We start from the raw sequence: 27,915 nt of genomic DNA on the forward strand, positions 1-27,915 counted from the left end.
TGATAATTAATGTAGGCCTACGTGACTGAAATATGAAAAAAAATGTCGAGTTTGTCGACCGATATAGTTGACATTGTTGAAGGCCATGAACTAGTTGTTGGTTCATTTGAAATTGGTTTGATTAAAGAAATTATTATTATAAAAAACAAACAACATGAACAATCAGCATGGGAGACATGTGAACGGACTTCGGTTCATTGATCAGTTCATTTTCATCCAAATTCCATATAATGCTTTCATCGTATGAGGGCGACAAAGTACTGTAAAAGTTATCCCAAATTGCGGTTTTAGAGTCAGTAATAATATAAAGAGATATCGCAACAAAAAACATTTAGTTATATTTCTTCGAGAATGAATCAGATAGATGGAAAGTAGAGGGTGGGGTTGTGGAGAGGGGGAGGGGAGAACAGAGGCAGCGGAACCGGAGGCAGGGGGCACTTGTACCCCAATAAATCATACAGAAATCATATATGCTCTTATTTTAGAATGTGCCCTTTAGTTTATTATTCTGCGCATTTTCGTCCCCGATGATGATTCCCTCTTATTTGTTATGTATTTCAAATTGTGAAATAAGATTTCTTCTTTTTTTCAGTCATACTTCATCCATATATAGGGAACATCACCACAGAATTCACGACAGAATGCTATTACTTCTATAGCTACTTTTTGAAGACGGGCCCGGGAACTGAGAGCCTCGAATAGGCGGCACTCCCTGATTTTTTTCTGAGGGGCTTATTCACAATTTACGCTTTCATTATTTGAGTCCAATATTCCATATAACGATTGCTTGATTCTAAAGACATCGGTCCTCAAAAGACAGCACTGTGCTGTATTCAAAATTAACCAAGCTTGACGGGCCTGTTTCCACTCTCCAACTTTGCAAGGTTTTCTATCACTCAAAAAACATGCGGGTCGAAAGTAATACTCTTCAATGCGAACGGCTTAGAATTTAGAGAGATTTTTTTTACACTATTTGCATTTTTGAAGCTTATGATTGTACGTACCCGCTGATCTGTCGAACGTGTTCATTATAAGAACGCAGCATGCACGAAGTAATCAAAGCATGAATACGTCTCGAAAAAAAAATCAGTTTAGAAAAAGAATTCGAGCGTGTATCGGTTTGGGACAGGCCCCTCCTCTTCGCTGTTGTAGAAGACCAGGCCCTATACAGGTCTAGCCTTGGTTATAGTACTGAAATCTATTCAAAAGTAAATGTATTCTTCCTTTTCTGAAACTGCTGGAATTCTTTGGCTAAAAAGGGCTTCGGAAAGAGCGAAACATGGTTATCAGAAGCAGGAATTGAACAATTTGATCTCGAAATAAGCCTATATACATATGGAGTGTGATGTGACTTTCTTTTTTCTGATAGCTGCCTGAGGAGTAAACGCTGATTATGGTGCTTTAGCTCTTGTGATTTCAATCGCGTCGTGAACGTATAATTGGATTATAATAATAATTTGTATTTAAGCCACAAAAATGGAAAACTTGCGGGTTACAACACCGATGGCTGAATCAAAAGGAGAAGATGGATTGAATACCAAAAGAACGTTAAATCTTAGTAACATATTTGATCCTCGTCCTCAACATCCTGATGGAACCCCGGGGATATCAGAACCAGTAGTTTCGATGGTAAGATAATCATGATTGATTGATTGATTGATTGATTGATTGATTGATTGATTGATTGAGTGATTTGATTTGCCTTGATTTAATATGACATGATATAATATGATATGATATGATTTGAAATGATATGATATTATAATGATATATTATTATGATATGATATAATATGATTTAATTTGATTTTATCGAGTGGTTAGTTAATTGATTGATTAATTGATTGATCGGTTGGTTGGTTGATTGATTTCATTCGGCATGTATGACATGAAGTCTGGTTTCCTTATTCAATTCAATGGATTGATTAGCTTTTGAATATACGGATTTAATTGATTTATTAAATCTTTAAACATTAAACTAATTTCTTGCATGCATGTACGTTTTTCAATTGTATGTATTATTTCTCCTTTTGCATCATACATCATACTTATCCTTCTTGAAAATATAGTGAGACGATACTTAATCCAGGTGTAATCAGTGAAAAGGAAGTGTATTTCGTAGTTGACCCCCTCCCCCCAAAAAAAAATGATAATAATAACAAAAATCATAAGAATGGAATAATTTCAGAAATAATTAGGCTTTATAGAAGACATGAGTATCAATTTACCAATAATTATTTTTCTTTTCTTTTTACATATTTCCTTGTCATTCTTCTTTTTCCATCTTTCTCTTCTCCTTCTTCATGCCTTCATGCTTTGTCTTTATCCTCTTATTTGCATCACCAATGTGATAACCACCACAACCGCCATCATCATCACTACGCCATCATCATCGGCATCATCATCACCATCATCATCATCACCATCATCATCATCATCATCACCATTGTATGGTTATCCATCACTTACCGTACATTCGACTTCTATTCCTCCTTACCCTCCTACTCCTCCTGCTCCACTTTCCTCATTCGCCTCTCTTCATAATTCTTCTCGCATCTTGTATTGTGTCATTTTTACATGCAGAATTTATTGATAGGAGCTTGTCTTGCCATCGGTGGAAATCTTTTAATTAGCGTCTCCATGAATGTTCAGGTAACCCATCTTGAGATTATACCAAAATAATTTTAATCACTTGAAGTATTTGAACATCATGAAAACGACATCGTCCTTGAAGTTGATGTCGCAAAGCTATAGCTGCGGTATGTGGATATGGAAGTTTGAAATGGAAAAAAAAAAAGAAAAACGAGTAAATGAAGGAGGGGATGGAGAGGCACCCCTAGATTTAGGAGAGATTAAGAACATTATTGATATTAAAGAAGGGATTTTTTTTATAGAAAAGTTTAGCATCAATACCGATGTATTGGCTAAAATATCTATACATGTGTGTGCCGATTTAATATTATGTACGTTTTCGTTTTATGCTCTTGTTTTAGGGTCTTAAATTTGCATTACTTGATTAAGCCGCTTTTATATGCTGATGATTGATGATGATCATGATCATCATCATCATCATCATCATCATCATCATGGTGGTGAAGATGCGGTGGTGATGATGATGATGATGGTGGTGATGGTGGTGATGATAATGATGATGATGATGATGCTGATGATGATGACTTTTGCTAATGTAAATGAAAAAAGGGCTGCCTCCCTAAACAAATCACCCATATAACTATCCTAAACTTCACATTGTTGTACAATTATTGAACCCCCACTCTCCTTTCTTTAGAAATATTCTTTGACGAAGATTCAACAGCGCCGGGAAGCCAGAGGAGAGGAAGTGTCAGATAACTACGACTACTTGAAGAGTTGGCTCTGGTGGTCAGGGATATTACTCATGATAACTGGTGAAGGGGGTAACTTCTTAGCCTATGGGTTCGGACCTGCCTCGGTGGTAGCACCCCTTGGTACTACCACTGTAGTTGGTGAGTAGTGAAAAAGAAGCCCCCAAAACACACACAAAAATACACTAAAAAAGGCATTTATTTTCAAGCGAGAGTAAAATGTTTGATTTTATGACCTGAATTTGTTTATATTTCCAATCATACCCTGCTCCTTATTCCATTTACTTTTCTTTCTCATCTGTCCCCCCTCTTCTTTTCTTTTCTTTTCTCCTCTCCCGTTTCTTCGTTTTTCTCTTTTCTCCTCTTTTTTGCGCCACCATTAGGGGGCCGCGGCCACATATCCACAGGACCTATTATCCCTTAGTCAAGAAATTGAATTTAAGGTCATTTTTTTGCTACAGCTAATATCTTTCGATTCCTCAAATATTTAGAATAGGAAAATGTTTTGTTAAAAAGTTAATCCCAAAACGTTATTCCTTGTTATATTTACCAAACATCGCCTATGTGTTACCATGTAACCATGAAGTGGATTGGAATTTGTGGGCAAATATTACTGTTTGGTGTACATTATGATTTCCCCCTCAATTTCTATACAAAACACTGCGGACAAAACTCTTGTGGTTTTATACACAATATATATATGGTCACACCAATAGAACTGATTTCAGAACGACCGATACTTCACAATTCAAAATAAGGTGATCGTTTCGATCTGTGTGGAGTTGGGTTCGTCGGTGTCGCTGCGGAATGAGGATATATTTTTTTTATATGCGCATTTCGGTGATTCTTTGCTATAACCTTCGGAATAATATTTGCTGGTATTAAGTTCTAATGAGAATGTAGTATTATAGTGTAACGGCGGCATCAGTGATTGATAATGGTTTTATGGTGTGCAATAGAATATTGAAGTGCTGGTATAATGCTTTATTCACATCCTTTATGCACGTTACGAAAGCATAAAGTAAATGTATGCGGTGATGAAAATGACAATTTTACTTATCACATGTTATTAAAAAGAACAATCCAATCTTTGGGATTTTTTTAAAGAATAATAGCTAGTCAATCATGATTCAGACCACTCGCACAACTAAAAGTCTCTCATGTAAATTTATTTCCAGAATTACTTCTCATATGGTATTATTGAAAAAAGGGTGATAATTAATGATAGTGTAAACATGTTAGATCTGGAAATGTTATTTTGCACTCGCATATCAGGTATGTGCTTTAGAATGGAAATACGCTCAACTCACGTAAAATACATGCATCATACATACATACACACCCACACTTACACGCATCAACCCACACACCCTCAAACACCCCAAGTTTTTAGCTTGTAATATGAAAGAGAGTGGACTGTAAACTGACAAGAGAAAGGGAGAGAAGGATTAGCTATATATTCCCCCGTTATATTTCCATGGCAAATAATAACACACATAATAAGAGTGATTATGTAAGCCATAGTTTTAACCTTTTTTAAGATTTGGTTACATAACCAAAAAGAGCATAAATCATTAGTGAAGTAACAGTTAGCATTCACGATGTTTCCAACAAGGACACTTTTTACTATAATGAATAGAAACATTATTGTACAACATCAATTTTCGATAATCACTGTTTTGTGTCAGAGCCTTACCACTAGCGTACCTACGGGGGGGCAGAGGGGGCAGTCTGCCCCCTCCCCCTGACGAGCTTGAAGACCTTTATTCCCCCCCCCCCCTGATGAGCTTGAAGACTTTTTTTTTTTTTTTTTTTTTTTTGGCTTGTCAAATTTTTTATGGTACGAAATCCTTCATTTGTGATTGAAGACCTTTTTTTTTTTTTTTTTGGCTTGTCAAATTTTTTGGCGGACGGTTTTGCCCCCCCCCCCCCTGTGAAAAATCCCAGGTACGCCACTGCCTTACTGTTTCTTAATTACCTCTTGAGGTTCTGTCACACTGCAACGAAACCGTATCCAAACTGATGGATTGTTAGCCATTCGACGTAACGTATTATCTCTGATCGGTCAGGAGAATATTTCGCCGGTGTGATGGTATCAAAATCTTTTCCTCTAACGACTGGAATTGACTTCTTCAAAGGATTTGTTTTCAATTGATTGAGCTTGATTATGCCCCGGTGCACATTCGAGTAGGTTTATTCACAAATCAGAATCGGCTTTTCTCTGTAGACGGCATGCTATCACATACTTTTCCGAAAACGTTAGACTATTAACATGATTATACATGCTTTATCGTCTCGGGAATCGTCCTTGTGATATAAATTATTAATAAGAAAATGTCTCGAAAACAAACTTACAGCTCGAAAAGCAAAGTATTCGAAGTGTCATTAATTCCTTTTCAATCTCCTCAATGCAAAACCTTCAAAGGCGCTTTTCTCGGTATCCTATTATGGTACATACATACACAAATAACGTATTCATTCAGTCACATGAGGCATGTCTAGCCTATAGATGATTTCAAAAGGCATGCAATGACAGTACTGAGTGGTTTATTTATAAAGAATTCTTTAGAAGTCTTCAAACACACCTCAGAGAATAACAATGTATGTTCATCCACCCAGACTGGTATAAGGGCTCTGTTTCCCAGGGGTACGTTCTTATACCCCATTGGTACAGCCTTATGCCCCTGTGGTACGTCCTTGTGCCCCAGGGGTACATCATTATGCCCCATGGGTACGTCCTTATGCCCCAGGGGTACATGTACGTCCTTATATGCCCCAGGGGTATACGTCCTTGTGCCCCAGGGGTACATCCTTATGCCCCATGGGCACGTCCTTATGCCCCAGGGGTACATGTACGTCCTTATGCCCCAGGGGTACGTCTTATGCCCCAGGGGTACATCCTTATGGCCCATGGGTACGTCCTTATGGCCCATGGGTACGTCCTTATACCCCATGGGTACATCCTTATGCCCCAGGGGTACATCCTTATGCCCCATGGGTTCGTCCTTATGCCCCAGGGGTACATGTACGTCCTTATGCCCCAGGGGTACGTCTTATGCCCCAGGGGTACGTCCTTATGGCCCATGGGTACATCCTTATGCCCCAGGGGTACATCCTTATGGCCCATGGGTACGTCCTTATACCCCATGGGTACATCCTTATGCCCATATGGGTACCTATATAAACACTCAGTAAAAAAAAAAATCAACATTTGAAAGGTTGGAGGAGTGACAACCTTTTCTAAATGTTGCATTTACCACTTAAATTATTGGATTCAGTTTTATGCGAGGATGGATATATGTGGAAAAGGTTGTCTTTCCTCAATCCTTTCAAATGTTTGATTTAACATTTCGTTTTTAGAGTGGTTGCCCCAAGGGTACGTCCCCATGTCCCTAGATTACCCTCCTCACCCACAATTGGGGTACGTTGCTGTGTCCCTGTCAAATATTCCCAATGAATGATACGGTCATATACTCATATCGCTGTATAACTATGTTCGCCAGACGATGATGTAAATCGCTGCCGTTGAGAAACGCCTATTTATAGAAATACCATTAGACAGCAGAAAATCAACTAAATGAAAAATTGTATTTTGCATGTGTACGCCATATAAGTCGAATAAGGCACACATTTTGTTTCTCAGATTTTTAGAAAATCACTCACTGATCTTAAATGATTGTCTGGGTTCATAAGAAAACTGTGAACATTCACACTAGGGGAAAAATTATAAAATGTCTTCATGTTATTTATGGTTTTTTTCTTTATTACGTTCTTATATTCTTATTATGTTGTTCTTATATTCTTGTTATGTTTATGTATTTGGCAGCTAATGCATACATCTCAAGATGTCTTGGAGAGAGACTACGATTTCAAGATATTTTAGGTAAGGTTCAGTACCGATATAATTATAAAATTAATATTATATGTGATTTTGACTTGTTCTATTTCCCAAATGTCTGTATTGTGAACATGCTTTATTTAAAATAAAGTGTGTGTGTTTAGAGGGGTTTTTTACACACGTGTATCAATCAGATATGATTATTTACTTCTGGGACTGATCTGTAACGTCACCATCCGAAAGACGTGACCGGGGCTCGAACCTTGAACCTCTACATCTGCTCTTAATAATTTGGATTACAGAAGCACGTATACGTCAAAACGCCCAGTGTCGACCGCGCAGAAATGTTGTTAGCCTAACAGAGCGCTAACAGTATCAAAGCCCAGTCACATCTTTCAGATTGTGAAGTCAATACATTTGTTTCAATGTGTAAGTAGTGCATTGTTGTAACATTGGGCATCGCTGCCAAATTACCTGTTGTTACAGGGCCTCTGTTAGCAGTTAGCGCATTATTAGCGCTAACAACGTTTCTGTGCGGTCAGTACAGATTGAAAACCATAATTCTTTGCCCACCATGCAACAGTAAAGATATGAAACAGCTTTTTATATTCTGCATAATGAAGATCACGTATTACTATTGTTGACATGCTGATATTGAAAACTAATAAATTTGGAAGATTTCAGAATATGAACGACAATGATCTTATTCAAATCGAACTTATAAAAATTAATTAGGGTCAAGATTATTAATTACCATCTATGTTTCAAAGTATATTTTCATAAAATAATTATAGTGTGTATGATAAGAACGACGCAACTAATTAATGTCATTTTTAGGAGAGTGACTTGATTGATTGAATTTATTTTTTTCTTCATTTCAAACAAATTGACAAAGTAAGTAGGAACAAACTTTACCGAACGTAACACGACAAACACGTCCCAAGACTTTTTTTCTAAAGCAAATGAATTACAAACTTTTATCTCGTACAATTGACTGTCAAAATTTCAATAATAATTATTGTTGAATGCGGAGCAATCAATTAGTTCCTCAATAAACACGATGTTTGTCACCAAGGCTACGTTGAATAGAAGACAAGATATTTTGCAGTTTGTCAGTTTCCTTCCGGTCAAAAAGATAACAAAGATATGAATGTTGAGAACAACAAAGGCCCCGTTCCATAAAGGCTTGTCATATTAACAAGTGGACAATTATCATAAGATGTTTACTATCAACCAATCAAATTGAATTATTTCAGTAGCTTTAAACTGTTATTGCAAATGTGTAATTATACAAGTTTTACGGAATGGGTCCCTGATAAAACATTATATTGGGGAAAGAGATGTTGCATTGGTAATATATTTCATATTTATCGTGTTTATTGTGACATCGTGTACATAATTTTGATTGGGTCCCGGGAGATTTAATGCCCTGGAAGTATACATAATATACCTGCTTCGATTGGAGTTAGCTATATCATGATTGTTATTTATTTCAACAGTATCGAAGGATGGTCAATTTAAAGATTATTGGTTTCAAATTGGTTCCTTTAAATAGAATACGCTAAGGGGAGAATATCTTGGAATCTGTGAAAGAAGGGGCCGAACAGATTCCCTGAAAATAAAAAGTTCTCACTCCCGTAAAGAATCCAGCCGGCAAAAAAAAAAAAAAAAAAGTGATTACTTCAAAATGGCTAGGCACTCTGAATCAAACGCACTATACATTATAGGCAACACCAATATTTGGCAGGGGTACTTACCAGTGGCGTACCTAGGATTTTCCACAGGGGGGGGGGGCAAAATCGTCCGCCCAAAAAATTGACAAGCAAAAAAAAAAAAGGTCTTCAATCAAAAATAAAGGTTATTGCACCAAAAAAAAAAAGTCTTCAAGCTCGTCAGGGGGGCATAAAAGGTCTTTCAAGCTCGTCAGGGGGGTCAGTGATATGTATTTTGTATGGGTTGTGGCTCGTCAGGGGGGGCAGAGTGCCCCCCCCCCGTAGGTACGCTAGTGGTACTTACCCCCACCCCGCCCCTGGATTCTGCACATGCCCCTTTCTTTTGTATTATGGTAACTTTGACAGCTATAGTATGAATGAGCGAGGGATCACACACCCATATAATGTTCGTAGGCAACATTAGTGAATCATTCATATTCATGTTCCAAAGCAACTTTAAAGGAACTCTCCGGGTTGAAAATAATCATACATAAGTGAATACATGAATATAGTAATTTCACCAATAAAAAAGCTGAAAATGTCATCAAAATCTTTAACAAATAATGAAGTTATTAACCCTTACATTTTGCAATATTTTGTGAAAACATTTACATGCATACCGTCATATGCAATTGGTGAGCTGATAATTGTCCCATATTTTCATTCATTGTATATAATTGTGATACGTCTCCATCATATATCAAAATAAATTGCAGCAATGATCAACTTACACATTAAATCAATAGTCAATCCATTTTCTTTATTCTTGGGGGACAAAATTTGAATAAAAATGATCTCATATGATTTTATATAATAAAAAAAGAGTAATATACAAGGAATATTATTAGTTTAAAGGAGAGCGGAGGAAAACCATGATAACACAAATGAAACAAAGAGTGAATTCATGAAGTAATTGGTCCCTGTAAGCTATCTTGAGTCACATCCTTTATTGTCATATTAATAACATTGTGATTATGTTGAGATTTGAAAAAAAATTAGGAGCTTATCTGGTAATCCAATAATCCCTTACCAGATCCCTTATCAGATATCCACTTGCTAATGTCATGCGATATTGCGAAGTTCTAAAATATGAGTGAGACGATTTAGAAATACTAACCCATAATATTTGTCATGATGATTAATGCAATTGACAGGAATTGCTGTTTAATCAAACTCCTGCTGACTTTTTCCATCGACCATCATTTTTTGCATAATGATCTTGTAACATTTGAATTATTTAGCTTACCAAAACGATGACATTAATTAAAGATAAATCTTATTGATAGAAAACAATTTTAATCTGATTTTAGATTTGTTCCTTAAACAATCTGCGTAGAATGATTTTGATTAGAAAAATCAGTGGCGTAAGTAGGAATTTTTTAAGGGGGGTTCACGCTGAATGAAATGTTGACACCCCCCTCCCAAAAAAAGTGTCTTCACCACAAATTTTACGTCGTTTCGTAGGTCTAAAAAAAGTAGGCCTTCGAAAAAATTTAAGGGGGATTTGAACCCCTGTAACCCCCCCCCCCCCCCCTGCGTACGCCATTGAGAAGAATATTATCCGGCTGTAAATGGGCTTCTACCTGTTACACTTATGCTGTCTCCAAACAAATGCAAAGCCTGTAATATATCGTACATGCATGAAATAGCTAATCTCTTTTCTGATTTCAAGCGGAACTGAAATGAATAGTCAATGTTAAGACAAAATTATGCGCAGTTTCACGGTATTCGATGTCATTGTATTGTTGACTTATGACAAGAGTGTCTATTTATCTATGAATAATTCCTTTAATACAAATCAAAATAGAATGTTGATTAAATTACATGGTGTCTCGCTACCATTAATGATAGTCTCATGTTTATGCTTCTCTCCCCGGGGGGGGGGGGCGGGGGTGGCTCTATCTGCATACATGGCCCTATATACGCAGCGGGGAGGGGCTCTTGCACTCCCAGAAATTTGCCTAACCTCAAAATTTTCACAACATTCCAAACTCTGCGCTACATTGTTCAATTTCAATTAAAAATTGAAAAAGGACCTCGAAAATCATCTCTGTCTCTTTGCACCCTTTCATAATATTCAATTTTTTAAAGGCTTTCCTATTCATAACCACACGGAACAGAATCCTACACGTATTAATCATATCTGCAAATACATAAATAAAGTATCAGTCTCTCTATTTTTATTTTTATCAAATGCAGGCACGGTCATTATTGTCGTCGGTGCGTGTATGATTATAATATTCTCAACTCAGGTAAGAGTCAATAATGGAAAATAAATTTTGTGCATAGAAGGAAAGAGGATCATTTCTCTGTTACCATATAGACATATCTATAACTTATAAGTATCATCATTTTGTTGCTTCTCGTTCAACTGTAGAAAACTGTAATATCAAAGAAAATAAATAATGGAAGTAAAAGAACGCAAAATATAAATTTGACAGCGCTCATGCATTAGCAGTAAACAACGCAAGAAGACTTATTATTTTTCTGTCGATATTATGACGCCAGTTTTAGGACTGTCTTTTTAGATATGAAAATTGACAAACTTCTAGCACACTCTCTTGCCTTCTTAAAAGCGTTTGAAGAGAAACAAATATATTTTTTGTTGCCCAGCCGCTCAATACTGTACTGTAATTCGCTTCACTTCCATTCTGAACATACGGCAGAGTAGTCTGTTAGCCGACTTGGCTGAGTATAGGCTCCTGATTAAAATAAATGAATATGCTATAAGAGACATCTGTTTCCTGTTATTTTATTTCAAGAATGTATTAAATCGTTATTGTGAAATTTAAAGGATGGCACAAAACAGATTATGATTTTTGCTTTAGACTAAAGTGATACTGTGGTCTGCGGTCATACTCCAAGTTGGTATAAAATGAATAAATTGCTAGTTTCGTCTTCGATTTTCAATAGAATGTTTATTATTTTAAGAGAAGAAAAGGGGGAAAAACAAAGCTGTCTATCAAAACCGGATATCCGAGAAAACGGATAGCAACATATTTCTAGGAGATCTAAATTCAGAAAAAGTTGCTCGCCCCACATAAGATGGGACATCATATATATATATACCAAATGGTATTCTTTATATACAACTTTGGTCCTAACAGAGTTATGTGTCCCCCCCCCCCCCCCCCTCTGTATGCGTGTCCCCTATCCCTTCACAATCTGCTCCTGTTTATAACTATTTATTATGAACATAAAATGAAAATTCATATTTTCTCTTTTTCCTCTTTTTCTTCTTCAGAACGAAGAGGAAATGACATCACATTTGATAATTTTTAGACTAACATCGTGGCCATTCCTCGTGTTCTTTGTGAGTTTTGAAATCTTATTTTCTTATTTTTTTTAAGTTAGAGAGCATGTGGTTAGAAGTATAGCCTATAGAAGAGGAGAAACATCTAGATCATAAACTGGTCTTGTAAAACGCCTCCTCGCGGCAAAGAAACTAAAGGCGCATTATTGGAAGGGATGTCACAAATTCCTTCACTGCAGTACTAAATTATGCCCTATTCATTTAGGCTATTATCGTGTTAATACGATTGTGGTAAATAATTTTCTCTTGAAGTTGCTGTGCTATGTCTCGTATATTGAATAAACATGAATATTTTTTTCTTCCTGGGTTGACATGACAGACGCCCATCCAAAATGATGCATCATCCCACTCCCCAATTACTGGTCGTAAAAATAATTCGTTCCCTTTAAGAAGAAGTAGTATGGTAGCAGAAGTAGTAGTGGTGTTGACGGTGGTGGTTGTAGTAGTAGTATTGGTAGTAGTAGTAGTAGTATAGTAGTAGTAGTAATAGTAGTAGTAGTAGTAGTAGTAGTAGTAGTAGTAGTAGTAGTAGTAGTAGAGGTGGTGGTGGTGGTGGTGGTAGTAGTAGTAGTAGGTAGAAGTAGTAGTAGTGGTGGTGGTGGTGGTAGCAGTAGTAGTAGTAGGTAGTAGTAGTAGTTCCTGAGTATGTCATCTTTAAAATTTAATTTCGATATCAAATAGGTCAAAATTTTGCTCGCTCGCTCCGCTCACTCGCGACTATTCAAAATTAAATTCACCTCATTATGTCAGGTCCCTTTACATTTTTACCGCTCTTAAAGGAGGCTGAGAAAGGGGAAATTGAAGGGAAGGGACGAAAATAGAAATGAAAGAGAAGAAGAAAAGAAAAGAATCAATATTTCTGAAGTTAATTGTTATCACTTTTCATTTTATTGCAATCATTATTTTTCTTTCATCATGTATACAGGGAGTGGAGGTAGCATTGTTTCTTCTTTTACTCTACTTAAAGCTTGTCAAAAAATATCAACACCTTCTTTTACTGCTCATGCCAGCTGCAATATTGAGTAAGTTTTATCACATTTCAGTTCTTTTTTTTTTATTTTACTGTAATTCAAGCACTTGGTAATGAAATAGTATCGAACAGTGTTTTGAGAAAAACAAGATCATTTTCCTCTTTGGGTTTATAAATGATTTACTATTCATAGGTATGATGAGACGGTTATTTTTTGTGAGGGTACTGGTCTGCAAAATATTGCACTACTGATTTCTGGGGGAAAATAATCCGTTTCCCCGGTTCTGTCGTCGACGAAATGCAAAATTATACGATTTCATATTCAAATTTATTATGTGCGAGAAAATTATTTTCAAAAGAGTGAGCGTGGGGTATGTGTGTTTATGTGAGAGGGGGTGGGGCTGGGACGCTATCCGCCACAAAACTGCAGTACGCAATGCAGTGGCAAAGATTGCACTCTTACTTTAGAACAAATTGTTAAAATCATTATATTGACTAAACTACAAGGGCGGATATCTCTCCCCAAAGGAAGGGGGACCAGGGGCTGGAAAATTTGACAAGCAAAAAAAAAAAAAAAAAAAAAAAAGTAATCACCCAAAAAGTAAGGTCATTTTGACCAAAATACATGTTTTATTTCGGTTTTGAATGATGTATTTCTTTCCATCATAAAAGACCAAAAATAGTAGGGGGACATTTTGGTATTGTGTCCCCCTCCCCCTACTATTTTGGGAAGGGGGGTTTCGCCCATGCTAAACTAGATAATTTTCGGACCCTATCATGCCTATGCTGTCTGGGAGTCAAAAGTATAATGTTAAAAAAATGTTTCACATATTGATAGTCGATCCAAATTCACCAATGTTATCTTATTGTATTTGTTCTGTTTGTTTCATAAATTCAAGACCTTATATATACCATTTGCTTCTTCAATTGCTCTTCAATTTCCAGGTTCACTGACAGTGCTTGGTGCCAAAGCATGTTCCAGTCTAATCAGGCTGGCGGTAAGAGGTGACATGTCACAAGTCAAAACTCCTATATTTTTCATCATGATCGTCGTGGTTTTCGTTACAGGGATGTTTCAAATAAGGTATGTATTGATGGTACCTCTCATTGTACATCATTATCAACTCTCAACTTTCTAGAGAAATAGTTTATGTGTTTTATTTTTATAATGTGATCGGGGTGGCACGGGTGTATTTTGATAGACGAGTAAGATTGTGACGTATAGGGGTAATGTAGAGTGACTTGACCCAGGCATTTCTTTTCTGCGTTATTCGTTGTTTCTTCATTCTCGTCATTTGTCTAATTCCTATAGGCATGCATGGCCCTTTGGGGTGCTGCGTGTATTATGATCCGTAGGCAGCGCCCCCAGGTATTCTGGAAGATTCTCATTTTCTAGTGAAACCCTTTTTTTTTTTTTTGCTTTTCATATTCCTCGGCACCAATGTGATCTCCATTTTGTAGTGAAAACCCTTTTTTTGGCTTTTCAAATTTACATCATAACATCAGCACCCCAGTCAAAAAAATCGTTCCCAGAACCCTTCCCTAACAATGGGCGTATATTGTACATCACTTTTCTCTAACTTTAAAACGTCTTCATTGTGTGTCCATCATAATTATGCCCCCCCCCCCTCCCCTCTCCCACAGGGAGCGCATGAAGATGCGATTGCGCGAATCTGCAACCACACCGTAAAAAGTTACTGTGTATAGAGAAAAACGAAAAAAAAATCTGGTTCCTGTTGCATATAAAATGTACTATTACGGTAACTTTTCTATTTAGCAGTTACTTCAGTGAAATCCTTTGTTATGGGAGGCTGTTGAGCATTAATGGTTACCATGGAAGTTACCATTGGACAGTGGATTTACCATACTTTTATGCAACCGGGTCCTGATCTGGCAATAGACATTCACCTTATATTTCACTTTTGAATAAATCGTCCCCTCCTTTTCTTTCCATTTCTCGTTTCTTAATCAGATACGTCACGAGGGCAATGCAAGAACATGATGCTTCTGTTGTTGTTCCTGTTTATTTTGTATTCTTTACACTCGGTGCAATATTAGTCGGTAAGTTGAACTAGGATTTTCCCCCTTTTAATTTGCCTTCTTAAAATGTTGATGAATGTTTCATAGAGACTGCTGAAGAGACTGAAATTTTACTTGAACATATCCATCACCCCCTCCTCTATTCTTCCAGTGTCGTGGTGATCTTGAATCCCCAGCCCCCCCCCCCCAAAAAAAAAAAAAAATAATAATAATAATAATAATAAATATAAAAAAATGAGCCGTGATGTTTTCCTCTATTTCTTAAAATTTGCGTGTGGACAAAGTAAATGAACATAAATAATCACATAAAATTTTCGAAAATTATTCTTTAGCAATTCTTTAATAGGCGTATATTTTGTTGTCAATTTTATTTCAATTATCCTTCTTGTAAGAAAAAGGGGCTACCCATTTTGTGAAGATAGATATTTACATGAATTTATATGAATTATTTAGGGGTTGGTGGTCTGTCTTCCCAACATGCCCCTCCCCCAAACTAAATTAATGAATTCATGAATAAAACTGACATTTTTTATCTATGATACAATGTAATATATAATGTATCTTTTTGTTATCCATCTCTAAAAAGTATTAACAAAACAAAACCCAACCCTTTTCTCCTTTCTTCAGGTGTGTTTTTCTATGGCGAATTCCATGGCCTAACAATTATCAGGATATTCATGTTTGTATTTGGGTAAGTGGGACCTATCTGTTACACCTGTTAACTAAAAAGAACTCATATTATTCATAATTATGAAGAATTGTTTAGTTGTTAAAAGGAAATTCTTGATATTCAGAAATGAGAAGGGGAAACGGCTAGACATGCATACATTGCGTATATACGTCGTCATAAGGCAAGAAATAAAATTGTATATATAAATTATGCTTAAACTCCGGTAATCAATTTTAGGCTCATTGATAATAAATTGTCAATTATGATTGATTGTCAAACAAAAGGAAATTAAGAAGAAGCAGCTGGCTAAAGCGCTCTCGTGTTTACAACCCTGTTGAGTTTGAGAATGAGTACATTAAACATATCCAGTATTCAGAGCCACGAATCTTCAGTTCTTGAGTTACTTTTCAGATTCTTCATGTAGTTTTATTTGCATATCATCGACCTATCCGCTAATTATTCATGTTATCACAATTCGTCAGTGAGGTGTATTCTGACTGTCCAGTTAAAGTAATGGTAATTACGTTATCAAATAAGTGTATATCAATGATAACAAAATATTTCAACCTCAAACTTTATTTTCTTTTCTCTATAGGTGTATTTGTTCATTTATAGGTGTATATATGATAACACATGGCAGACACGCCAATCACAATAGTGATGATGATAAAAAAGAAGATGATGTAGTTACGGAAGCAAGGGATGAAGATGATGATTGTAAGTGGTGTAAATCAATTAATTTTGTTTCAATATAAGACTGTTGAATCATGAAAATTGATCAAACTTACAAGAACAAACCTATAGTAAGTTTTCTTATTTCCTCGCTAATAGGCGCTTCGATTAATATGATATAATACAATAAGCAATGAGAAAAATAATTAAAGCACTACATAAAATAATGTTGCATATTAATATATAATTTTCTTAATAGAAGTATGAAATGAATTTGAAAAGTGATTTATCGTAACAAAAAAATAGACATTATTTTCTTTGTTCACTGTCTTGACAGTAAAAAAAAAAACATTGTTTTAGCCTGTCACTCTAACAACAAGTTGTTTAATTTTTTTGTAATTGTTAAAACTTTTTAAACAACTTGTTTAAAAAGTTTGTTTTAAAAGTTTAAACAATAGTTGTTAGAGTGATGGGCTTAATCAACATGCTTAACATTTTAAACAGCGTTTTTACAGAGTAATGTTGTCCCGATTCTATAGTATCTAAAGACGATACTAAAAAGAAACAAACAACTACTCAGTTTATTGATTGCAACAAAATTTTATTTATTTTTCTGCAGCTCCCTTACTGCCTCCTCCAACGAGTCTTCATCTTGTCCAGCCCCCTCGGGAAGACCTTGAAGATTCTACTATTAGTATGTCATCATCAGACAGCGGTGAACGAAGATATATTGAAATGGATGATATGTCTTCAACTTTGAGAGATAGCCCGAAATGGCCGGTAGGTTTATTACCAAATACACGCTAACTATATACGCTAAATAATTGCAGTGATACTAACTAATAGCCAACAGCATCTATTAGCATCAGGGCACCCATTTCATAAAAAAATGAAATGTTAAATCAAAGTAGGAGTGACAACCTTTTCAAATGTTACCACTTTAAATGGTTCGAACCAACACTTCAAATGTTGGATTCATCTTAATGCATGGTTGGATATGTTTGATAAAATATTTGGAAAAGATTGTCAGGGGCCGCGGAACCGGAGGGGGGGGGGGGGGCTTTTGAAAAATTACCTAAAATTAATCATTTTGAGGACACTTATCGGCTTTCATGGTTATTTCCCTTTTTTGTGATATTAAATTTATGCTTGTCATTTTCTTTCTAATAACAACCCCTGAACAAAATCACCTGTATAAAAATCGTTCACAGGGCCCCGGTGTATAATTCAATAACTTTGTTATTTGTTATCAGGTTTTGATGGAATGTTCAGATTTTTTTTTTAATGTGAATATTACTCTTATTTTCCGCTCGGAGTTCCCCTTTGATAACTGATAATGCATGGAGCAGTATTGGTGTAGACATATTTTTAAAAATATATATAACTTCTCTTCCTCCCCCTCTCTCTCCCTCTTTCTCTCTTCAGAATGGCCCAACAACCGAGAGATGAATGTCAGACCAGGGCATATCCCTGGTCAGACGATACAAGTATGATATAGGTTGGGATGAGTTTAATTAACCGTGATCGAGTCAACGTTCAATGCATTAATCTGTACACTCAGTGGTTCAAGGTCGCACGAGGCAAAAGACATTCATTCTATAGCTAACCGAATCTCATTTTTTTAATTTGATATAGCTGATTGACAAAAGAGTATGAATCTGATTGGCCATCTTACACTGATTCTAGGGAGGGCAACTGCTGAACTTTCTTTGCTTGAATGGGGAAGAAAAGTCACATAACTTTTGGAACTGTAGCGGAAGTAGCTACGTACTGTAGCGGAAGATATGGGGCTACTTATTTTACTGTTTCGGGTGATGAATTTGATCCTGTCAGGAGATGTCTTCATAAATTCCGATTAATCTTTTAAATGAATCGGTCATGTGACCCTTTTTTGTCAGATATGGAATGTCAGATATATATCCTATCCACTGATAGTAAACATTCGTGACCCTCTTATTTCATCCTTATTTCATGTATTTTATGAATTTTTGAAAGTGCCATCGAACACACGAGTCTATGGGAAAGGTTTTACGCTCGTGAAACCATATGGCATGTATAAGGAACGCCATACTATACAAAGACAAATAACTGATACTGGCTTGGATAGTGAGATCGCTCATGTCCAGCTTGGTCAGGAGGGTGTCCTGGGATGATGAGTGGACGTTCTAATCACTTTTTTGTAACGCTGAACGAGATGGGTATACAACTGATGCGAGCGCGTAGCGCGAGCTGAAATTGTTTCAGCACTTTCTTGTAATTATGACCATGCATGTTGCATGGGCATCTTGCTAAAACAAAATATGAAACTCGTATCGCGAGAGAAATACTTTGTGCATATTGACTTGAACACTGGAGCTATCCCATTGGACAGATAATTTATTTTCTCAATTAAGAAAGTAGTTCTTATAAGGTAATTGTAGGGTAAAGCATATACTTTGTTGGAAAACGCATTCTGTTATAAGAGTCAAAGTACGATTAATCAAGGCAACTCGGGAAATGTTCTTTTTAAGAAAAAAAAGATGTTTTCATGTTTTCTGTATTTCATGTATATACTTTGTCTTTTTATGTTTTTATAGTTAGGCAGTTTAATTGGGTATTAACTTGTGGGATTATGGGTGCGTCTTACAAACACTGCTAAAACCAAAAAAGTGACTCTGTATAATCCTCTTTCCTAAAGAAATTCAGGAATGAGTTTGAGTTGATTTATAGATATATCTGAATCACCCATCGTGTTTAAGAGATCTCTAAAATACTCACCGGGGGGATAAAGATATCATTGCACCGTGAATTCATGTAAAGAATTCGAACGATATTCTTTTTTTTTTTTTCTTTTTTTTTTACAAAATGCGAAGGCCATTGCCCTTTTTTTATATATTTTTTAATGTGAAACGTATATATCGAAAATTGTGTCATTTTGAAAACGATATTCTGCTGCTTTAATGGTGCTTTAACATAACCCAGAAAGTGGATCCATGCATATAAGTGCGTCTGCCCTGTGTCGTTTTATTCAAATTATATTTAAAATGTTAAAATATAGCACATCACCGTTCTTGCATGTGAATCTACCAAAGATGTTTAAGAGGGGCATAATATCTTCCATCGCTCGGAGAGATCTCTTTCTAGAATGGACAGGCCTGGGAGAAAATATTTGCCTGTTTTCTTTGATAAAATCAAAATCAGTGGGATACGGGCAACTAAAGCGTTATCATAGTTGATACAGTTATATATTAATATTGCGCTGTCGCTTCTTAACCAATGTAAATCTCGAAAAAAGGTTGTAGATTATTTTTATTTGCTGCTCTATATAGCCTGTCCATTCACATCACGAGCACGCGGATCGAATTTATTTGTTTCGATGTATTTTAAATGTGTGGTATAATGTGCTTGGATTTATATTTGATTGTTACTTATGTGTGAATAAAATATTATTCATGACACCAAAATGGATCTAACTTCAATTTACTTTGTTTGAAAATTTCAAATAGATGCACTGTGAACATTTTGATAAAGAAATTACTTTTCGCTTTTATTAATTTTTTAAAAAGCTATATGTTAAAGGTGCGTTGTGTCAAGTAATATCAATATATAATGAAGCGTTCACAAGTATTCTTCATTCTTTCGATACTTACAGGAAAAAAAATCAAATTATGATGAGGATACATAAAATATAGTTGAGTACTTTGTTCAGACAATTCAGGACACAAGATCTCAAAATACAGTAGTTACATCTAAGATAACTCTAAAACATCAGACCCCTGGGAACGGACTTTGTTAATAGGGGGTGCTGGTTTGGAATGAAAAAAATACAATGGTCGGATTTTGGTCAGAAAAAGCAGCATCGCCCCCCCCCCCCGACAAATCTTGGGGGTGCTTCAGCATCCCCAGCACCCCCGCTTCCCAGGGCCATGAAAAACATTAATAGCAAAATGTTAAGAACTGAAATCGGCATTGACTAATTTCTGATGAAGATCGGTATTTATATTCAAATTATCCTCTTGCATGAAGTGCATGAGGAAATAAAGTAAAATGTTGAATATGATAGTAATCGATAGAGATAAATCCTGATAATAATGTAATAAAAAACAATCATGATCATGAAAGATATGATAATTATATTATATCGATGATGAGGATGATGGTGATTATGATATAAAAGTTATAGTAGTTATTAATACGATGCGATGATAATATAATAATGGTAAAACACTTTTTCAAGAAAATATACAAAAAGACATTTCATATACATATAAAGGAAAAAATGTACCACTTTGGGTCCCTGTAAAAGTAAAATCAGCAACAACAAAAAAACAAAAACGGAACACTTACAATCGATTGCAGCCTTTTCTACACGGTTTGTTATGTACTCCGAATGGTTTATATCCAATTCGTCCAATTGCCAACTCGTCTACTTTCATTTGATCTACCATCAGTTCGTCCACTCACCACAGGGTCTATTTTCATTTAGTCTAATGCCATTCCGTCTAATAACCAGTTGGTCCAATAGCCATTTAGCCCATATACCATGTGGTCTAACTAAAGTGTTAACTGTGCAAAATGAATGAAAAGAAAATGGGTATTAGACCAACTGGCTATTAGACGAAATGGTAATAGACGATCTGGTGATTAGACGAAGTGATGATTGGACCAAATGTTTATTGGACTAAATGGTTGTTAGACGAAATGTTGATGGACGGACGGATGTCATTAGACTAAATGAAGGTAGACCATTTGGTGAGTGGGCGAGTTAGCAGTGGACGAATTGGCAATTTACCCTTCGAATCACAGTTGATTATGTTTGATAGAAGAGCAGAGATATCACAATTTTTTTTACAGGGTCTAGAATTAATGACGATATAAAATAAGTTAAAATAATAAGCAAACGTTAATTGGAGAGAGTTATTTCTGAGAATTTGAGCCGTTTTCCCGAAACGAAACCGAGTGAAGAAAGTACGTAGGAATTGGTATTGATCCACAGAAACCAAAATTTGATTATTATCTTTAAATTCCTTTTGGGAAATTATACATTTGATTGGAGGAAAAAACAGAACAGAAAAAAAGAATTAAATAGTGGATACTCGAGATACTGAAATTTAGACAAATTTGATGAGAAATGAAATTAATATTAAATTTGCTTCGCCACTGGGAAAAAAATGATCAGCAATTATTCTTAGACAAAATCTTGAATATCGATTTCTGTTTTATTACAGGCATAAAATGCAATACACGCGTCCAAGAAGGATATATTAGGCATTTTATGGTTTAAAGACAGCGACATGCTATGAAGGCCTACATCGGCATAATCAAATTTATTGTTTCTAGTTTATTTGAAATTGAATTTATTAACTTTTAAAAATAATTCTTTGGTGAGATAGAAATAAAGGGGCCCTATATTCCTTGAACATACTGACAAATTTTATTCTGTTTTCAACAATTTTCATTCTTCATGCCGGTAAATAGCACGAGACAGTAATCGAACTTTCATGGCATTCGGTCGTAATATCACTCCTTTGTCGAACCCCTCATCGAGCGATTCTGGACGATCTCCGGGCTCAAAGTCGATGTTGAATTTCTGCATGATCTTGGCGAAGATGAGGAACAGTTCGTTTTTTGCCAGTTGATCTCCAAGACATTTCCGAGAGCCTTAAGATAAAGAAACAGCAAAATATCGATTTGTCAATTTTGACTGACAGATGCGTCAAGTTTGTCCCCCCCCCCCCTGAAAATTTAAATAAAACTTTGCATAGGAATAGTATGGAACATACATTTTGTCAATTTTGTATGAAAAAAACTCTGTCTTATACTTTGGCGCCCAGAGTGCGCCGATTTTTTTTTTTACATTTTTTTGTTCACTTTTGCCCCCCCCCCCCCCCCCCCCCATCCGAAACATAGATCGATGGGCTACACATTAAATCACCGAAAGGTAATTATGTGTTTTATATTCCATATAGGAACATAACGACTTAATTAGAGAGGGAAAAGGAAACACAATTGTTCTTGTAACACCTACATGTACTTGTGAATGACCAGATTCGGGCCAGGCAATGGATAACCTTTTATTTCATTCGAACATAAAGAGATATCACTATTGATTTGGAATAGTCCCATGAGAGAATAGCATTAGTCCCTTCCTTATTATCTGTATGTAAATCATGGGGACGAAAAGGTGGCGCAAAATCTCATTGCCACTTTCACTGAACTGACTTTGGCCATTTTAACAAAGATTGGGACAGACAGTTTGGAGCCACTACCAATAGGTCCATGTCTGACCAATGAGGTATGCTGGATACCCTCATCTTCAGATTCTGAATGCCGTCTCGTTAAAAACTGTAATGATGCTTGGTTAAATAGTTTTGCCAACTTTTCTGTCGACTGTTGCAAACGCTTGCGAATATTACGAATATATGTTTGCGACGCCACATGCAACTGTTTAATGGCCTCATTTCTAAATGTTCTTTTTTCAATTCCCATTAACACATGATGATATGGCATATGGGCAAATAATGGGACCGTATACGTAGTCATATGTCAAAATAATTTTGAAACTCACCGCAGCTAAATGGCATGTACGCAAGAGGCTCATCAACAAGTGACTTCATGTCATTTCTCAGGAACCTATCAGGGTTAAACACTTCCGGGTTATCCCAAAACTCGGCACTGTGATGACATGACCAGATGTTCGGCGTTAGAATGGCACCCTGAATTAAAATAAATAAATAATTAAAACGTTGAAAATATTGTTGGTCGATTACAGTGTTTTTCAGTAATTTTAGTGTTTATACCATGATTCTTCTAACTTTACAATTCATACTTTATTTTTTTAAAGATTTATTATAAAACAAGATTGAATGTTATGTGTCATAGATCGATCGAATGTGATACCTCGATTCAAATGCCTTTTACATAATTTCCGAACGGTCCGATGAGAAAGTCCGGTGGTCAAAATCAACCTTAATTCTGGTACAGTTCGACAAAAACAGATATTCGAACTTTATCAATAAAATGTTTTATTTCTCATAATTATAAATAAATGAATTTATTAATCAGCATATTGGTGATGTATTTAGACAAGCATATTTTACTTCAATGATAATACCCTTCAGTATGTTGTTGCTGGTTTTCGAAAGAGTGCTGTAAAATGGATCAATGTCTGTGACCCGCCCTAGCTCCCCAATTCCCCGCCTTTGATTGGTAAATTGCCAATTCGTCTACTGCCAACTCGTTCACTCACCACATGATCTACCTTCATTTAGTCTAATGACATTCCGTCCATCAACATTTCGTCTAACAACCATTTGGTCCGATCATAATTTTGTCTAAACCTCAGTTCGTCTCTGACCATTTCGTCTCATAACCAGTTGGTCTAATATCCATTTAATTTTCATTCATTTCGCCCAATTATTGGTAAGATTAGACCAAACTGTATATGGACTCATGGCTATTAGACCAACTGGTTTTTAGACGAAATGGTGAATGGACTAAATGGCAATTAGACCATGTGGATAGTGGACGAACTGATGGTAGACCAAATGACAGTATAGACGAGTTGGTAATTGGACGACTTGGCATTAGACCAATTGAAAATAAACCCTTTGATTCACCCCTAGGGTCCTGGGGTAAGCCAGCTTACCTTAGGGATGGTGCACCCTCTCAATACAATCTCTTCTGATGTAACGTGTGGTATGGCCAGTGGTACAACTGGACGGATGCGTAATATTTCCATGATAGTTGCTTGGATGTAAGGCATTGATTTCTTGTCTTGCAAACGTGGTCTCCTTTCATCCAAAACGCGGTCGATCTCTTCATGAACCTACAAAAATTCGGAAAGTATTTTGTTGTTATGACTCCTGCAATTCTTTCTTAAGCCATCCCATCTCGGCTTTTTAAAACCCCTGTAACAGTTGATCAATTTCCTACATTAATTCATGACATCCCGGGCATGACATTTTCTAAAACCAATATGGTATGGATACGAGTATACGACATTGAACATGTTTTTATGCCTGTCTGGTTTTACATCCAGATCAAAATGATTGAATAAGAAATAACTGTGAATTTATTTGTTGGGCATCACTGTCAATGATTGGAATGGGCTGTATAATCTTTGACCGTAGCTTTTAATATGCGATTGCTAAATCTTATTAAGCGCCAATGTCGATGAACACTTTAAAAAGGGGGCAACTTAATCATGAAAAAAAGGGCTTGAAGTATGAGTTCAAATTTTCAATAACAATCAATGAATTTAAAAAAATAGTTGATGGTCACTCCACTTTTGATAGGAATGTTAACCGATCCTCGAACATCAATCAAATTATCTTTACTTAATCCCTGCTTTAGACAATAAGATCAGCTTTGATGAAAGGTCAAGTCCACCCAAGAAAAATGTTGATTTGAATCAATAAATAGCACAATCATAACGCTGAAAATTTCTTCAAAATCGACTGTAAAATAAAAAACGTTATGACATTTTAAGGTTTCGCTTGAATTTCACAAAACAGTGCTAAGCGCAACTCAGTGATATCCAAACGAGAGACCCGATTATGTCCATCACTCAACATATCGTATTATATTATACAATATTCAAATTTTACAGCTTTTAACAACTTGACTGACCCAAAAAATGTTAAAACGATTGTAATTTCACATGTTAAGAGATTAATATTCATGTGGCTAATTAGGAGAAATTGAAATATTGAATATTTCGTATAACAAAATACAAAAGAAATAGTGAGTGATGTCATCAGTCCCCTCATACCGACCAGGATGTGAATAAAACTGTTTTGTAAGGTTCGGCGAAATTTTGAAATGTAAAAATGTTATTAATGTAATGAAATTTTCAGTGGTCATGCTCGTTTTATTTTTTCTGTTATTCAAATCAACCTTTTTTTTAGGTGGACATATGTCCACATTAGAAATATTCCTGTCCAATTGCATCCGATATACTTTTTGTTTTGCTTTGTTTTGTATATTATGTTTTAATTCATATTGTAGTTCGGTTTACTGCGAACAGTTAGTACTTTTTTCAGTACTGCCCCCTTTTTTAAAGAATTTCTTAGATCTACCTTCTTTTGAATCTCTGGGTAGTGCGCCATGATAAGAACAGCCCACTGAAGAGTATTTGCTGTGGTGTCTGTCCCCGCAAGCATGAGATCAAAGACCAATCTCCAAACCTCTCTGGTCTTCAACCTGTCCTCTCCCGTACTCTCATCCTGTTCTGCAGCCTGCATAATACGCTTTACAATTGTGTTGATGTTGTTATGGTCGTACGCAATCGCCTGTGAATATACGGCTGTTGATAGCGTGGTCTTCAAGAACTGCATAGCCTGCCGTAGAGGGCGTAACCTTGGCATGTAATAGAAGAATGGGAAATACCGTAAGGAGTTCCGGCCGACGACTGGATGCGACGTGGTTACCTGGAAGGAATCTATCATCTGCTGAAGTTTTGGGTCGTCGAGATCGAGACTGTAGCCGTGCACCATGGTCTGGATGATGTTGGCTACGGCTCTGTTGATGTGATGACGAGGATCGAATGACTTTGAGGTTTGCTCACCAAGCTTGCCCAACAAGGAGTCTGCTTCATGAATGATGATTGACTCCATCTGTTGGCCCCATGTGCCGATGTTCCTGAGGCAAGGAGATACCACCCGTCTGGCTGTTTTCCAAAGAGGGCCATTTGCAAGTAAGATACGATGATCTGTGTGTATAATACATGTAACCAAAACATGCTAATGGAACAGTCACATTGGCAAGAAGGGCGGCCTGGGCTCCATTTGATTAAGACTTGAAATGACTTTACCATCATTGTAATGTCCATGGATATCATGATTGTAGTTGGATGCTAAGTCATATCATGACAAAAATAAAACCATATAGTTTACTTAAACTATTTAACCATTTATCAGACGGGTCACGAAGGGGATTCGCAAGCTAAAGATAATGTATGATGATGATGATGGTGGTGGTGGTGGTGGTGATGATGACGATGATGATGAAAGAGAAGGGGAAGAAGAAGAACCTTTAATAAGTTAGTCGTATAAGCCACACGCTCATGAAAGGAATATTTTTTTCCCGTCAATTTCATACATAACAATAAAAAACAACTGGATACTATTATACCTTTAACCAATATTATAAGACATGGTTTGGTCAAATGTACGATGTTCGGAAAACATTTTCACATCTTTAATTAACACTTTAACTAACAAATTATTTCAATTAATTTTATTTATTCTATTCCATTATCAGCATAACATAACACATTACAGTTAGAAAATCATCACAAATGATTATCATCGCAAGTTTCTACTTGATATACATCCAAGGAGATTTTTTAATCAAATTATATCACACATAGTAATAATTTTGATATCAAAATAGTTTTATGAATTATGTTGAAAAACAATGTGTCACTCAACTAAATTTATCAATTTTTCTTTTTCCCAAATTGATGAATAGGATCTTGATTCTAAAAACAATAAATTGGGAATGAAGATGCCAATATTACACGTGAACCTACTGTAATCTCCTCCATATATCATCTTGTACGCTGCCATAACCTGACGATCACTGCAAACTGCTCTATTCCTGACGAAGGCTTCCCGGATGATCTCGGGATCACTGATGATGACATTGATGTCGGATCCGAAACTAAAACTAAACATCTTCCCGTACTTCATCGCCAGCTTCTCGAAGATGTTCTCCACTCGCGACGGGAATGTCATCGTCAACATGTAGTATGCCATCCTGATCTGGAAGAACCATGGGCCAGGAGGGAGAAGAAGGCGACGTCGTAGACCGCGGAACACCATTGCGATGATGATGCTGATCACCGCACTGCTAAGAACAGGCGTGATCATTGAGCTCGACAACGAGATTTTTGTCGGATTGATCATCTCTGCCATCATTTTTAAATCGTAAGCAGAACAGCGGCTACTAACACTGGTGTGATATCGATCCCCAAATGGTAGCAGATGAAGAGGCTGCCGAAACTAAACTGATACTGATGTCATGGAAAGTCAGGCGAACAAATTAATAGCTTTCAAATTGAGTTAATCGATTGCAAAATACTGATCCATGATGTGATCGTACATTAAGTGATAGGAATGCACTATTTGGCGATGATAAACGATCGGAAATTGTTTTTTTTTTCAAAAGTGGTTACATAGTCAGAGGATGCCAGCCGTTTGAAGAGTCACGAAAAGTCAAGGCAAACTGATTGTTTCCTATATTTTTTGTTGTTGAAAGGGAAAGGTAGGGCCAACAGACCCCCCCCCCCCCGTTCCACTCAACATTGTGACACAGTAACCTCGAGCGTGAGGTAAAGCATTAGGTATTACATATTTCAAGACAGGGAACGCGGA

The 27,915-nt window shown here is 36.3% G+C and overlaps 2 protein-coding genes across 2 annotated transcripts; one reads left to right on the plus strand and one right to left on the minus strand.

The window, feature by feature from the left end:
* Nucleotides 1–894: 894 nt before the first annotated feature.
* On the plus strand, nucleotides 895–20,001 carry LOC129280452 (NIPA-like protein 2). Its single transcript, XM_064111794.1, has 13 exons — nucleotides 895–1,629; nucleotides 2,583–2,651; nucleotides 3,289–3,484; nucleotides 7,170–7,226; nucleotides 11,093–11,145; nucleotides 12,138–12,206; nucleotides 13,132–13,228; nucleotides 14,122–14,260; nucleotides 15,149–15,237; nucleotides 15,844–15,907; nucleotides 16,482–16,603; nucleotides 17,178–17,338; nucleotides 17,984–20,001. Exons 1-13 carry the CDS (start codon nucleotides 1,477–1,479, stop codon nucleotides 18,005–18,007), a joined length of 1,293 nt encoding a protein of 430 aa, XP_063967864.1. The 5' UTR covers nucleotides 895–1,476; the 3' UTR covers nucleotides 18,008–20,001.
* On the minus strand, nucleotides 19,398–27,559 carry LOC135157153 (cytochrome P450 2U1-like). Its single transcript, XM_064111793.1, has 5 exons — nucleotides 27,072–27,559; nucleotides 25,618–26,249; nucleotides 24,186–24,365; nucleotides 23,106–23,253; nucleotides 19,398–22,198 (listed from the first exon to the last, which is right to left on the minus strand). The coding sequence occupies exons 1-5, from the start codon at nucleotides 27,457–27,459 to the stop codon at nucleotides 21,993–21,995; spliced, it is 1,554 nt and encodes a 517-aa protein (XP_063967863.1). The 5' UTR covers nucleotides 27,460–27,559; the 3' UTR covers nucleotides 19,398–21,992.
* Between the last annotated feature and the right edge of the window lie 356 nt (nucleotides 27,560–27,915).

Source organism: Lytechinus pictus, chromosome 17 (assembly GCF_037042905.1).
Source record: "Lytechinus pictus isolate F3 Inbred chromosome 17, Lp3.0, whole genome shotgun sequence".
Lineage (NCBI taxonomy): Eukaryota > Metazoa > Echinodermata > Echinoidea > Temnopleuroida > Toxopneustidae > Lytechinus > Lytechinus pictus.